Source organism: Bos grunniens, chromosome 7, assembly GCF_055505025.1.
Source record: "Bos grunniens cultivar Pamir isolate PY7600 chromosome 7, Bosgru_T2T1.0, whole genome shotgun sequence".
In the NCBI taxonomy this organism is placed as follows: domain Eukaryota; kingdom Metazoa; phylum Chordata; class Mammalia; order Artiodactyla; family Bovidae; genus Bos; species Bos grunniens.
Genome location: NC_141171.1, coordinates 27,287,697 through 27,302,210, shown reverse-complemented (window position 1 = coordinate 27,302,210; position 14,514 = coordinate 27,287,697). Strand labels below are relative to the sequence as shown.

The following is a 14,514-nucleotide window of genomic DNA, read 5'->3' as shown; positions in this document are numbered from 1 at the left end:
AAAGATAGTTGGCCAGAAGGCAGAGTGATACGAACATGCATGCTTGCCCCAAGGCAGCAGTAAATTGGAGAAACCACCACCACCCAGAATATAATTTCAGCATCTGATTTTTCAGAGCATGAGTGAGTGACACGAACTATTGCTCTGGGCATACTCAGATTAATCAAGCTCACCAAAATATCAAAATATGATTTGCAACTAACATGCTGGCTTATTATTTAATGGGGAAAATTATCCTCAGAAAGGACCAACCATTCACATCCTCTAAATACTGCGTTCTCTCCCAGGATACATTCTACCTATCTAGTGGTTTAGTGAGCCCAGTGTCAGAAGAAGAGTTATTGATTAATAATATTTGATTCCAGCATTCAATGGTATCAGGCTACTACAGTCTCTCAAATGTCCAAATTAACCTATAGATTCAATGCAATCCCAATCAAAATACCAGAATTGGCAAGCATATTTTACAGTTTAAATGGAAAGGCAAATGATCTAGAATAGTCAAAACAGTTTTAAGGGAAAAAAAGAACAAATCTACATTACCTGACTTTAACAATTATTTTAACAATTTTACAATTGTTACAAAGCTACAATAATCAAGAAAATGTCACACTGGTATAAAGACAGAAGTAAAGATCAATGGATCAGAATAGGGTACTCAAAAATAGACTTTCACATGTATAGTCAATTTTTATTTTATTTTGTTTTTTTTTATATAGTCAATTTTTAATGAAGGTGTCAAAGAAATCAAAAGAGAAAGAATAGTCTTTTCAACAAAGAGTGCTATATTATTTGGATATTCAGGTGCAAAAAAAAAACACCTTGATTTCTACTTCATGCTATATACAAGAATTAAGTTAATATGAACCATAGACTTACAAGTAAGAACTAAAACATCTAGTGGAAAACATTGGAGAAAATCTTTAGTGTGCGGGGCTGTTCTATACATTATATGATATTTAGCTGCATCCCATACCACACAGTATAACGTTAATAACAGCATGAAAACGTACTCCTACCTCACACTACACACAAGAACCCATTCAGGGGACCTGTAATTCTATGCAAAAGAAGTAAAATATCCGTTGTCTAAGAGAAGACCTTAGACAACCTAATAGACTTGTCTGTTAGGAGACCTGGAGTCAAGACAGAGGTCTGCAATAGCTTAGCTATGTAATCTCCCTTCAGTTACAAAAATAAAATAGGCCAAGTGACTTCTAAGTTCCTTTATAGGTACTAAATTCATATTTCAAAAATATAAATTCATTTTTTCCCATACAGTCTATACTAAGGAAATAATAAAACAAGTTTGTAAAAAGACATGTTCATTGCAAAACTGGCTACACTTTAAATGTACACCATCAGAAACTAAATAAATGATGCTACCGACACGCAATGGAAAAACTGGAAAGTCATTAAAAAGGAGCTAGACCTTTATATTTTGGTATAGAAAAGCGTCCTGGATAAACAGCTATATTGTTTCTTTTTGAAAGGAGAGTACAGAATAGTAAAAAGGTACAAACAATAAGATCCCCTTTATGCCGAAAAAAATTCAATTAGTATTTCTTCACCATGTTTACATACAAGAAATCACTGGACTGGGCACAGGTAGAAAAAAGTGAATTAAACAGACATTTTGGTGGGGAATTCAGACAAAAAAAAATAAAACAAAATAGGCATATGACTATTGAAGCCATGAAGGAATAAAAAGGGTGCGAGAGTGACTGTAAAGAAAGGACCCTGTTTTAGTGAGAGTGCTTGCAGACCTCTGTGGGAAGGGCGCATTTAATCAGAATTCTGAATCATGGGAGAGCATAATCTCTGGAAGAATGGGGTGTGGGGTATTGGAGGGTCTGCAGGCCGAGGGAACAGTAACTGCAGCGCCCTTGGGCCGAGAAAGGACCACGGATGCCTGAGGAACAACGTGAGAGGCGCCAGCGTGGCTGGAGAGCAGGAGAGGGACCCCAGCCTGAAGCACACACCTCCAGCTCTGTCGGCTGTGCTGAGGTCTGAGCCGGGCGGCGACCTCACCTTCCGTCTGGAAGGCTCCCCAGGAAGCTACTTGCAGAGTGGATCACAGAGGAGCAAGACTGGAAGCAGAAAAGCCTGTCTGGAGCATCCAGGCGAGGACTGTGAGACCGAGGGAGGAATCCCTCACGGCTGCCATGCGTGCATATCTTTAGGTTTGAAGAGAGCAGGTCAGAAGAAAAGGCGCCAGGGTGTTGAGGCAGCTCAAGTGAGCAGTTTGCAATGATGATGCAACAACAGCGAGTCTTGACTCAGGCGTCCGGGCCAGGCCCCGGCGGCTGCCTGGGCGAGAGCGGCCCCCTCGCGGGGGCGCCCGAGCACCCACCGTCCGCCGCCCCGCCGGAAGTGCTCTCCCGGCCCGCCGCGCCGCGCCGGGGGAAGATGGCGCAGGAGGCCGGCGACATGGACGATGGGCAGGTTTCCGACTCGGATTCCGACATGACGGTGGCACCCAGCGACAGGCCGCTGCCGGTGCCGGTGAGTGCGGAGGGCAGGCGGGTGACTCGGAGCCGGCAGCGCGGGGCCCAGGCGTCCTCCTGTCGGGCGCGCGGAGCCCGGCAGGCGGCGGGGAGACAGCGGGCCCTACGAACCTGGCCTGGCATTTAGCTGCGAGGCGGGGTGCGCGAGGCGTGCGGCTCCCAGAGGCGGGCGTGCGGTTGTCTCTTTCCCGCCTCCCGTGCTCCTCTCCTTGTTTTCTAAACCTACGGAATTCCCCACTGGGCGTCCCTGGGTTCTCCTCGAAGGGCAAATTTTCCCGAACATGTAGAACGTGGGGACGTCGGCCCACAACCAGCCTGTGGCGCTCATTTGCGCCCCGAGGAGAAAGGGAGTGAGGATCGGGAATGAAGTTCATCTCTTGCTCAGGGGCCTGTTCTTCCATATTCCCATGGAACCTAGCTTCGTCGTGCCATAATGTGCCACTGGGTTTTATGTTAGCTCCCCAGGTTTCTAAATAGGCGTTTGTCTTGGCCGCCCTACTAAGTAGCAAGGTGTTTTGAGAAGGCTTTAGTGCCAGGCTGCCCGCGTTGGAATTCCAGAGCCGCCACTTTGTGATCGGTGACAAGGTATTCAGCCTAGCGCCCCATCTTTAGAGTGGGAATAACAGTATCACAGTGACAGAGTGGCTGTAAGGATTCAGTGGAGCCCAGATGATGGCTGACAAGTGTTAGTGCAGTTACTGTTTACAGGTACGAAGACTTGTCTTCTAGCTTTAAAATACCCCTCCCCCATTTCTAGCACGGATTAGGAGCTCAACAAATACTTTGATGTTTAGTTGAAAAAGCAAAGGTGATTCCTTTTGCATAGAAGCATCTTGGGAAATCGGTACCAATATATTTTGTTTTTCAATCTTTTTCAGTTTTCCGTAAATTGACTCTTGACTTAGTAAACTTAATGCCATGGACTCTGCAGTTTTACAAGTAATTTGTCAGTGATGTTTACACATAGGATTTTACTCTCTAGTCTAAAAGGAACATAGTCCCAAAACCTTATAAAGGCAGTTGATATATCCACATGCATGACAGGCGCCTTTGGAAAAGAGGAAAACAAGTTCTAACTGCCTGTAACAGTTGTTCAACATGTGATTTTCAAACGTTCTGACAACTGAAAAGATTGAAAATCTTCTGAAGGTGAGAATTAAGAGTTTTGGCAATTTTTTGGAAAGCTGTTTTAGCACTAAGTGCTGCATTAGCTATATAGAAATAAGAATTTGTGACTTTAAAAATGGAAATTCCAGGGAGTTCCCTGGTGGTCTAGTGGTTAGTATGGCCACATTCACCGTGGGGGGCCCAGATTCAATTCCTGGTTAGGGAGTAATCTTCGGAAGATCTCTGAAACCAATTCAGCCCCTTACATGGATTTTTCTTTCTCTCTCCTTTTTTTTTTTTTGGCCGCTTGCAGGATCCTCTAGTGACGCAGGCTAACACTCTCAGGGATCCTACAAGTGGCCAAAAAAAAAAAAGGAAGTTCCATGTAAACCTTTAGAAATTCAGGCACTGAATTGGTTTCAGAGATCTTCAAAGATCACTGCTGCTTTAAAATGGTTCAGCTGAATCCCTAAATAATTTTTTTTTTACATAGCACAGGGTGTGTGGGGGTAATGTCTCTTGTGGAATTGATTGTAATTTTCCTTCACTTGCAGAAAGCACTAGGTGGGGACTGTGGGCTGCGGCCCTTCCAGAGTACTGCAACAGCGTGTGCCCCGGCATCCCATTATCGGACTGTTAAAAGTGTGGATTCAAGTGAAGAGAGCTTTTCAGATTCAGATGATGATAGCTCTGTCTGGAAACGCAAGCGACAGAAATGTTTTAACACCCCTCCCAAACCAGAGCCTTTTCAGTTTGACCAGAGCAGCCAGAAACCACCTATAGCTGGAAGGAAGAAGGTTAACAACATATGGAGTGCTGTGCTGCAAGAACAGAACCAAGATGCAGTGGCCACTGAACTTGGTATCTTGGGAATGGAGGGCACTATTGACAGAAGCCGACAGTCTGAGACCTACAATTATTTACTTGCCAAGAAACTTAAAAGAGAATCTCAAGAACATACAAAAGAATTAGACAAAGAGCTAGAAGAATATATGCATGGTGGCAAAAAAACGGGACCAAAGGAGGAGGAGAATGGGCAAGGCCATCCCAAAAGGAAACGACCTGTCAAAGACAGAGTAGGAGACAGACTAGAAATGAACTATAAAGGCCGCTACGAGATCACAGAGGACGATTCTCAAGAGAGGGTGGCTGATGAAATTTCTTTCAGGTGAGCATTTAAATATTTCTACAAGTGAACACTTGACCAATTATCTTCCATGTATAAGATACACTATAGAGTCCAAATACGTTGATGGTGGTGTTCCTTTCTGAGATTTTTAAATCCAAGGCAAGAACTGGGCTTATGTGCTTATATGAATATGAATATGGTTGGCTGTTCTTAAATTTGGGCAGACCTGATAGAATACTTTTGTAGATTTTTGTGAACTTTTGAGCAACTGTTTCTATTGAGGCCTATAGAACTCTTCAGATAAAAACAGATCCTTTTAAATCATGTGGGTTTCTTGGAGTGTTTTTTTGTTTTTACAACTTTTATTGAGGCTTATTATACATGTAATAAAATTTGTCCTCTTTAAGTGTTGACTTTTTTTTGGTAAATTTATTGGTTGTACAACCATAAAGCACTTTTAAAACATTTCCATCACCCAGTAAGATCCCTCATGCCATATGCCCATTTAAAGTTAGTTCCTATTCCCATTCCCAGGTAACTGCTAATCATTCCATTGCTGTCAAATTGCATTTTTTGAGAATTTCATGTAAATAGAATCACAATATGTAGTCTCTTGTGCCTGGCTATTTTCACGTAGTGCAGTGTTTTTGCTATTCATCCTTGTCGTAGCAGTCATCAACAGCTTATATATTTACACACACACACACATTTGTATTGGCTATTACACTTTTTGGCAATTATGAATAATTCTGTTATGAACTTCCATGTACACATCTTTGGACACATGTTTTAATTTATTTTGGATAGGAGTAGAGTTATTTGATGTATGGTGAATTTACATTTCATGTATTTTTAACATGAAATTTTTAAAGTTGAAATTTTGTTTACATTTTATTAGCTCTAAATCACTAGTGAACAGTGTCACAAGTTTGAAAACATCTTTGGTTCAAAGGTAATATAACTAGTAGGAAAACAAGTATTTACTTTCCAGGCAAGCCTGTCAATAGTAGTACTGGATTTTTTAAGTACTGAGGTTTGGAATTTGAGTGCTGGAAAGAAACCTAGAGATTTTGTAAACCAGTACTTTCACTTTACAAATAGGAAATTGAGGCCTAGTAGTTGTGTGGTTTGCTCAAAGTCACTTATGTGTCAGACCTGGAACTGAAGTCTAATCCCTTTATTCCTAGTCTAGTGCTCTTTCCACAATAGAGAGAAAAAAGAAGCCAGAGCTTGGTAGGGAACTGGAAGGACTTCTGTAATATTAATCCTCCTTCATCTCTGCAGAGTATGGTCTCATGTTAGGTTTGCTGCTTACTTAGGCTTCCTGTATTTTTACCTGTCAGTGGTAAAAATAATTATATCTGCTTTGTAAGATTGTTGAGAGAATTAACTGAAATATAGTGCATATATAGTTCTTAGGATTGTGCTTATCTCATAATAAGCCTTTGGTAAATATTAGCCATATCTTCTGTTCTGAGACAGGGAGCCCATGAGGGAAAAGTCCAATCCATTTTAAAGCTCCTAGACATCTCCAGTTAGGAGAGCTAAATTTTAGAAATCGTGATACATGTTTGTTTTTAGACTTGCATTCATCATGCTGTGTGTGCGTATTTCTTTTGAAATTTGCTGTAATCCCATAAGGCAAAGTGAAGAGGCCAGTATGTAACTTGAGATGGAATCTTGACATTAGTGTCTGCTTGGATGACCCAAGATAAGAATGTTTCCATGTCAGTGATTCCAAGGTTAAATATTGAAGATTTCGGAAAGCAAATGTTACTAGAATGGGATGTTAATTCTGTCTGGGAACTAAATTGGAGACTAAGGTAGATTTCCTCAACTTTATGCAACAAATAAAGAGGTTGATATTACTTCATTTGTTCCTTATCAGGTTGCAGGAACCAAAGAAAGATTTGATAGCCCGAGTAGTGAGAATAATTGGGAACAAAAAGGCAATTGAACTTCTGATGGAAACCGCTGAAGTTGAACAAAACGGTGGCCTTTTTATAATGGTAAGGCTAATAAAATGCCCTTGTCTCTGATTGTTGGTTCTCTTATTTATGGATTATAACCAGTGTGTTTCAGACTTTTAAAAACCTTCATTAATAATGAAAATTGAATTTAAACATTCAGTATGGTCAGTTTTTACAATTAGTACTTTTATTAAAAATATATCTAAATTGTAGCTTGTTAGTGTGTAGTCCACAATAAATCTCTAACAGGCTTCATTAAGGCTAGGGGCTGAATTAAGAAAAAAGTCAGGGCAAAAGGACCTGGAAGCTCAAATTTAGTGAGTATGGGTTTTGGAGTTTGGGGTTTCTTGTTTTGAATTTTGGATGTGCAGCATACTAGATGTGACATTTGGCTAAATTATTTGACTTTGGAGACCTGTCTCAGCTATAAAATGGGATTAATCCTCTAATGTAAGGATTAAATAAGATAATGCGTATATAATGCTGATCATAGTGCCCAGAATTCAGTAGTGGTGAAGAGAAGTGTTATTTTTGGTTCATTTAATTCATACATTCTTGGAAACTGGATTTCATGGGTGGTAGGGGTGAATAGGAAACAAAATGTCTATAAAGAGGCTTCTGGGGTTGAGGAAGGGAAAAAAACAAATAATGGTTAAAAAGTACTTTATTGTCCCAGAATGACTGATAAAGCAGTTCTCTTGCTGGGGCCAGATCACAAGCAGTAACAGTTTATGCCGCAGAGTGAGTGGTCTTGCAGATCTCATTTAATTGAGCTTTCGCCACAGGGTGAGGATGAAAGTGGAATGGTTTCCTTCTTATTTGTTCCTCATGAATTTGAGTAATAACATCACAAGAGACTCCATCAATGTTATACTGTGGAAATGGAGAGAAAAGTAACCAATTAGAAGTGATAGCACTGGGTGAGGAAGCAGCCCATGAACATAGATTATAGAAGTTAACAACAAACTGCAATGATCATGAGTGTAGTGGTGCCCCCTGTCTGTGTTGTGGTTTAAGGCGCTGTTTTAGACACAGGAAGCTTATGTTAAAATAGGGGGTGGGAAGGAAGCGGTCTAAAGAATAAATGTAGTATCTTCCAAGTATGCTAGAAAGTGATACCTGCTATGAGAAAAGAAATAAAGCAAATGGGAAGTCTGGAGAGGCGAGAAGGACACTGCAGTTTAACGGAATGGCATAGTAAATCTTAATAGCTCCTTAGGAATGTCTCTGAAAGTTGCTCTGACCATTCATGGTAAGAGTCTACACAGGATAATTTTTCTGTTCCTTTTTGTAGAATGGTAGTCGAAGAAGAACACCAGGTGGAGTTTTCCTGAATCTCCTGAAAAACACTCCTAGTATCAGTGAGGAACAAATTAAGGTAAAAATGATATGTCCTTGACTTTTAAGATCAATCATGATATGACTGCCACTCAGCCTCTAGCTTCATTTTCTATTGATCTCTGTTACCTGCTCTGCCTTACGTTGACTGATTTTTTTAGTTGCTCTTTTTAAGTAAAACTTGAACCTCTTATAAAGCTCTGCCTCCTCTTTTTCTCCCCTTTCAGAGCCAAGGTCATGATTTCCTTTTATGGAAATTTTTCCTGGTGTCTTAGCATGTAATTATTTTTTTCTACTCTCCTATAACTTGGCTTTCAGAATCCTAAGGCTTCCCTGGTGGCCTAGACAGTAAAGAATCTGCCCTGCAATGCGGGAAACTTGGGTTCAATCCCTGGGTCGGGAAGATCCCCTGGAGAAGGGAATGGCAGTATTCTTGCCTGGAGAATCCCGTGGACAGAGGAGCCTGGCAGGCTGTAGTCCATGCAGTCACAAAGAGTCAGACATGACTGAGCAACTAACATACACATAACTTGGCTTTCGGGATCTTAGTTCCTTGACCAGGGATCTAGGCCCTCTGCACTGGAAGCATGGAGTCCTAACCACTGGACCACCAGGGAATTCCCTCTATAACTTTTTATTAATGAAAAATTTCAAATGTGCAGAATAGATGAAAAAAATAACAGCATGTATATCAATATATCCTTTACCTAGTTTTAGAGGTAGTTAATATTTTGACTTTTTTTTTTCTTCTGTACCATTGAGAAATAAGAAGCAAACATTATGACATTCAGCCCTAATTATTTCAACAAGAATCTCGCAATCAGATCAGATCAGTCGTTCACTCGTGTCTGACTCTTTGTGACCCCATGAATCGCAGCATGCCAGGCCTCCCTGTCCATCACCAACTCCCGGAGTTCACTCAGACGCACGTCCATCGAGTCAGTGATTCCATCCAGCCATCTCATCCTCTGTCGTCCCCTTCTCCTCCTGCCCCCAATCCCTCCCAGCATCAGAGTCTTTTCCAATGAGTCAACTCTTCGCATGAGGTGGCCAATGTACTGGAGTTTCGGCTTTAGCATCATTCCTTCCAAAGAAATCCCAGGGCTGATCTCCTTCAGAATGGACTGGTTGGATCTCCTTGCAGTCCAAGGGACTCTCAAGAGTCTTCTCCAACACCACAGTTCAAAAGCATCAATTCTTTGGCGCTTAGCCTTCTTCACAGTCCAACTCTCACATCCATACATGACCACAGGAAAAACCATAGCCTTGACTAGACGGACCTTTGTTGGCAAAGTAATATCTCTGCTTTTGAATATGCTATCTAGGTTGGTCATAACTTTCCTTCCAAGGAGTAAGCGTCTTTTAATTTCATGGCTGTAGTCACCATCTGCAGCAATTTTGGAGCCCAGAAAAATAAAGTCTGACACTGTTTCCCCATCTATTTCCCATGAAGCGATGGGACCGGATGCCATGATCTTTGTTTTCTGAATGTTGAGCTTTAAGCCAGCTTTTTCACTCTCCATTTTCACCTTCATCAAGAGGCTTTTGAGTTCCTCGTCACTTTCTGCCGTAATGGTGGTGTCATCTGCATATCTGAGGTTATTGATATTTCTCCCGGCAATCTGGATTCCAGCTTGTGTTTCTTCCAGTCCAGCGTTTCTCATGATATACTCTGCATATAAGTTAAATAAACAGGATGACAATATACAGCCTTGACGTACTCCTTTTCCTATTTGGAACCAGTCTGTTGTTCCATGTCCAGTTCTAACTGTTGCTTCCTGACCTGCATACAAATTTCTCAAGAGGCAGATCAGGTGGTCTGGTATTCCCATCTCTTTCAGAATTTTCCACAGTTGATTGTGATCCACACAGTCAAAGGCTTTGGCATAGTCAATAAAGTAGAAATAGATGTTTTTCTGGAACTCTCTTGCTTTTTCCATGATCCAGCGGATGTTGGCAATTTGATCTCTGGTTCCTCTGCCTTTTCTAAAACCAGCTTGAACATCAGGAAGTTCACGGTTCACATATTGCTGAAGCCTGGCTTGGAGAATTTTAAGCATTACTTTACTAGCGTGTGAGATGAGTGCAATTGTGCAGTAGTTTGAGCATTCTTTGGCATTGCCTTTCTTTGGGATTGGAATGAAAAGTGACCTTTTCCAGTCCTGTGGCCACTGCTGAATTTTCCAAATTTGCTGGCATATTGAGTGCAGCACTTTCACAGCATCATCTTTCAGGATTTGAAATAGCTCAACTGGAATTCTATCACCTCCACTAGCTTTGTTCGTAGTGATGCTTTCTAAGGCCCACTTGACTTCACATTCCAGGATGTCTGGCTCTAGGTCAGTGATCACACCATCGTGATTATCTGGGTCGTGAAGATCTTTTTTGTACAGTTCTGTGTATTCTTGGCATCTCTTCTTAATATCTTCTGCTTCTGTTAGGTCCAAACCATTTCTGTCCTTTATCGAGCCCATCTTTGCAGGAAATGTTCCTTTGGTATTTCTGATTTTACAGTATCCTCCATAACCACACCTAAGAGAAATAAAAATGATAATTTCATAGCATCATCCCATTATCTATGTAGAACTTATTCTGGTTTAATGAATTGTCCCAAGAATGTATTTTCTAGCTTTTTTCCCCCCGAACCAGGATCCTATCTAACAGATTTCCACATCCTTTTTGTTATATCTCTTTTGATCTTTTTAATCCTACATTTTCCTCTATGATGTAGGCCTTTTGATGAGTCCAGGATTGCTCTTACAGACTGTACCACATTCTGGTGATTGTCTGCTCGTGCATATTTGTTTTGTTTGTTTCTCTATCTCCTGTATTTCTGATAAACAGGAAGCTGGGCACTTTAGTTCTTAATCATTTTTGTATTACTAGAATGTCATATGGAAAAAACTAAACAGTGTGGGTTTTTCATAGCTCAGAATTTGGTATCTTTTAATTTGTTAATTAAAGAACATAACTTGGCATTTAGCACATCTAATCAAAATAAAATACTGGCTTCTTACATAGGAAGGAGGTGGTACTCGTGCAACACAGCTACAGTATTTGAGAAATTTTGTATTCTCTTTATTATACCAGTGGGTGATAAAGGTCATAGAAATGTGCTTTAACTGTTTTAATGTAAGGCTAATGGTGACACAAAATTAAAAGCCTTTTCTCTTTAGCTGATGCTCCATGTGGGCATATTTTGCATCTGCTCAGTTTTTTTTCCCCTCACTATTCACTTTTGGTCATTTTTTTAAAAATATGTTATTGAAATTCCTACAAGAAATGTTCCCATTGTTGCACATTTGGAATCTGTATTCTTTAAGTGCTTTTTTCCCTCATTGGACGGTTATTTTGATAACATGAATTTGTAACGAAGTGCATTTCCTTGGGAACACAACTTTTGAGTGATAGAACAGAGCTTATATTAATACCTTAATGTTCTCCCTCCTCCCCTAATATTACCCCTGGCCAGAGGTGTGTACTTAGAAGGAACATTCTTCTCAAGTTTTGTTTGATAGCAAAATGTCACTCTTTTGAAAGATAAAGTATGATGTGATGAAAAGGATTGTCTAAGATTCAAAGTCTAGGTTTTAATCTTAATTTTGCCATTTAGCACTTGTACACTGTGAGAAGATTGCTTACTGTCTCCCCCAGCCTTGATTTTTTTCATCTATAAAGTGAGGATTTTAATATGCGCCCTGCCTGTTTAATATTACTATAAAAGAGTTAAATAAAATGATATCTAAAAAAGCTTTTTCTTGGTAACTAAATCTGGACAAACAGTTTCCAGAAGGAGAGGAGAAAAGAACATTTATTTACCGTGAGCCTGGCATTAAGGCCAATATTTACAGGACTTACTCTTGACAGCCTGCGATTGGGTGTCACCCTGCTCTGCAGATGAAGGCAGGAAAAGGACAGGTCTGGGATCACACAGGACTCTGCCTTCAGACCCATGTTGTTTCCACTGAATCACCGGTCTTTGAAATTCAGTTCTTCTAACTTGCCGTGGAGAAGGGAATTTAATCTTTGTAGATTTTTATCGTAAACTGTCAGAAACATTGCATTATAATAAACACTGGAAACATTTTTAATAGTATCCAATAATAGAGAAATGTTGACTTAAAACAACTATTGTGTAGCCTCTATTTTTGTGAAGCAATTCTAAGAAAATTAGAAAATAAAATAATAGCTGAAAGGCAGAGTACAGATTTTTAAAGAAAAAGAGTCATGGGACAATAGATTGGTAGTTAAAACACCAAAATGTTACCAGTGCTTTGGTCTATTGTGAGGGGTTAGAAATGTTTTGGCTTTTAAGATTTTTTTCTGTTTTTTCCAAATTTTCTGTTGTATATGGATTGACTACCTTTGTTACTAGAAAGAAAAATCTGAAGGTAGATATAATTTTATTGCAGGTAATTTCATATTTCATTCAAATAATGGTGTTATAATTTTTCTTTTAGTCACTTTTATCGTCACTCTTTAGTCACTCTTATTAACAATCACAGTCTGTAGAATTTGGAAGCCAGAACTGAACTGAGTGGGCTTGTTTTCAACTTTTTCTCATTTGATTTTATTTTAGTTTGTGGCCTTATAATTTTTTTTCTAGAGAATACAAAGTTTGTGAAGATAAAAAGAGTAAGAATAGTTAGAGGTTAATTTGCTATATTTTTTTAAAGTCCATCTGCAGCGATCTCCCTCTTAAAGTAGTATGCACTAGGTTCTTAACTTGTGGATGGGAGAAGAAAAACTTCTCTCAGATTATCTGTTGTCTGCATTTGTTGTAATACTTTAACAATGTGATAAAAAGACATTTCTTTAGGTCATTCCCTGGTTTGTTTTATTTAAGTATATAACCCATGGGAATGACATTTCCTCTTTAATAAGGTTTGCTGTATTTGGAGGGAAAGGGGAGACTTCATAATTTAATTTAGTATTGCCAGGCATTGTACTAGTTAGAATTGTTTTTATCAAGATGTTTGGATGTGTTTTCATATAAAATGAAAATACTGCTACTATGCTCCACTTAAAGGTAAGTAGACACTTGAAAAATTGGGAATTTTCACACTGTTGTGAAGGCAACATAACAGGATTTAAGGATATGGTAGTTTTAATAAATAGTAGTTCTTGTTTACTAAAGTTGTTCCTTTATTGTAGGACATTTTCTACCTTGAAAATCAAAAGGAATATGAAAATAAAAAAGCTGCTAGAAAGAGAAGAATTCAAGTGATGGGGAAAAAGATGAAACAAGCCATTAAAAACCTAAATTTTCAAGAAGATGATGATACATCACGAGAGACGTTTGCAAGTGACACTAATGAGGCCCTGGCCTCTCTCGATGAATCACAGGAAGGACATGGAGAAACAAAGTTGGATGCAGAGGAAGCCATTGAGGTTGATCATTCTCACGATTTGGACATGTTTTAGTACATTTTGAGGAATAGACCTTTCTAAGATAGCATTGTAATAAACCATTTCTACTGAGATTATTTTACTTTGCACTGATAAACACAAAAATCTGGAGAGAACTGTTACCTTGTTTTAAATAAAATTGAATATGTGGGAGATGAATGTGATAAGAACATTTAAAACTTTCTCATGTCTGACAAAATATTTAAAAGTATATAGTGGAAGATTTAATTTCTTAATCTATTGCATGTGCTAATTATTACTAGTTGATAATCAATTTTGTCCAGATCATAATAACATGCCGTTCAAAAGTTTTTCTGATTTGTCTTTGCAATGAACTACGATTGGTTTCAAAACATTCCATTAAAAGATCCTATTAAGACATAGATTGTTAAGCTATTATAAATGCATTCAAGTTTAATTTTTCTGTGTTTTAAGAACTCTTAGGCTTTTAATGATAGAAACTAAAAATAGGTTTATACTAGTGGCTCTTCCCACTTATGTGTTTGTTCCGAAGTAAATAAACATCAGAAGCTTTTCAAAGAAGTATCAGTTCGTAACTTTAACTTTGTTTTTGACTTATTAGTTACTTTGGTCATATATTTAAATGCTGAATATAATCCATACGTGCATAATTACAGTGACATTTAAGAAATTCCCAGTGGTGGCCTGCCTAAGACAGTTTTACCTTATGTTAAGGAAGTTAGGTATTAAAAATGTTTCTTCTGCATGATGTTTAAAATTATTCATTTTTATTTAAGAAAATAAAGGTAGTTTACTTAAGGTGTCCCAAGAGTTGACTACAGTTTACAGAGTAAGCAAAAATATGTAGGAAGCAGTTATTACCTATTCTTTGCAATAATGTACTTGAAGTCTTTCAGTAATTCTTGAAACACATAATCATTGAATTTGGATCTAAGCAGGGAAGGAAGAGGAAAATGGTTATTGGTTACATTTTATTCGTGAAGAATGCAGAAATAAAATTGGAATTCTGGAAGTCAATGAGTTTTGAGTGATTTTATTTTTTAATCTCAAATTTTCTTTCATAAAATTGCCA

At 38.9% G+C, this 14,514-nt stretch overlaps 1 protein-coding gene across 2 annotated transcripts; it reads left to right on the top strand.

Moving 5' to 3' along the window:
- Window positions 1-683: 683 nt before the first annotated feature.
- PHAX (phosphorylated adaptor for RNA export) lies at window positions 684-14,459 on the top strand. Of its 2 annotated transcripts, none has more exons than XM_086410547.1 (5): window positions 684-2,505; window positions 4,169-4,782; window positions 6,632-6,752; window positions 8,008-8,091; window positions 13,206-14,459. In XM_086410547.1, the coding sequence occupies exons 1-5, from the start codon at window positions 2,251-2,253 to the stop codon at window positions 13,473-13,475; spliced, it is 1,344 nt and encodes a 447-aa protein (XP_086266673.1). In that variant the 5' UTR covers window positions 684-2,250; the 3' UTR covers window positions 13,476-14,459. The 2 variants fall into 2 exon arrangements, with proteins under 2 accessions (XP_086266673.1, XP_086266674.1); XM_086410548.1 differs by having other exon boundaries at window positions 2,394-3,656.
- Window positions 14,460-14,514: the final 55 nt, after the last annotated feature.

Excerpts from the sequence above, each read along its gene's own strand:
- PHAX (XM_086410547.1), top strand. The coding sequence starts at position 2,251 with ATGATGATGCAACAACAGCGAGTCTTGACTCAGGCGTCCGGGCCAGGC. Across the intron at positions 2,506-4,168 it reads ACAGGCCGCTGCCGGTGCCG|AAAGCACTAGGTGGGGACTG; the intron begins GTGAGTGCGGAG and ends CTTCACTTGCAG. Across the intron at positions 4,783-6,631 it reads GCTGATGAAATTTCTTTCAG|GTTGCAGGAACCAAAGAAAG; the intron begins GTGAGCATTTAA and ends GTTCCTTATCAG.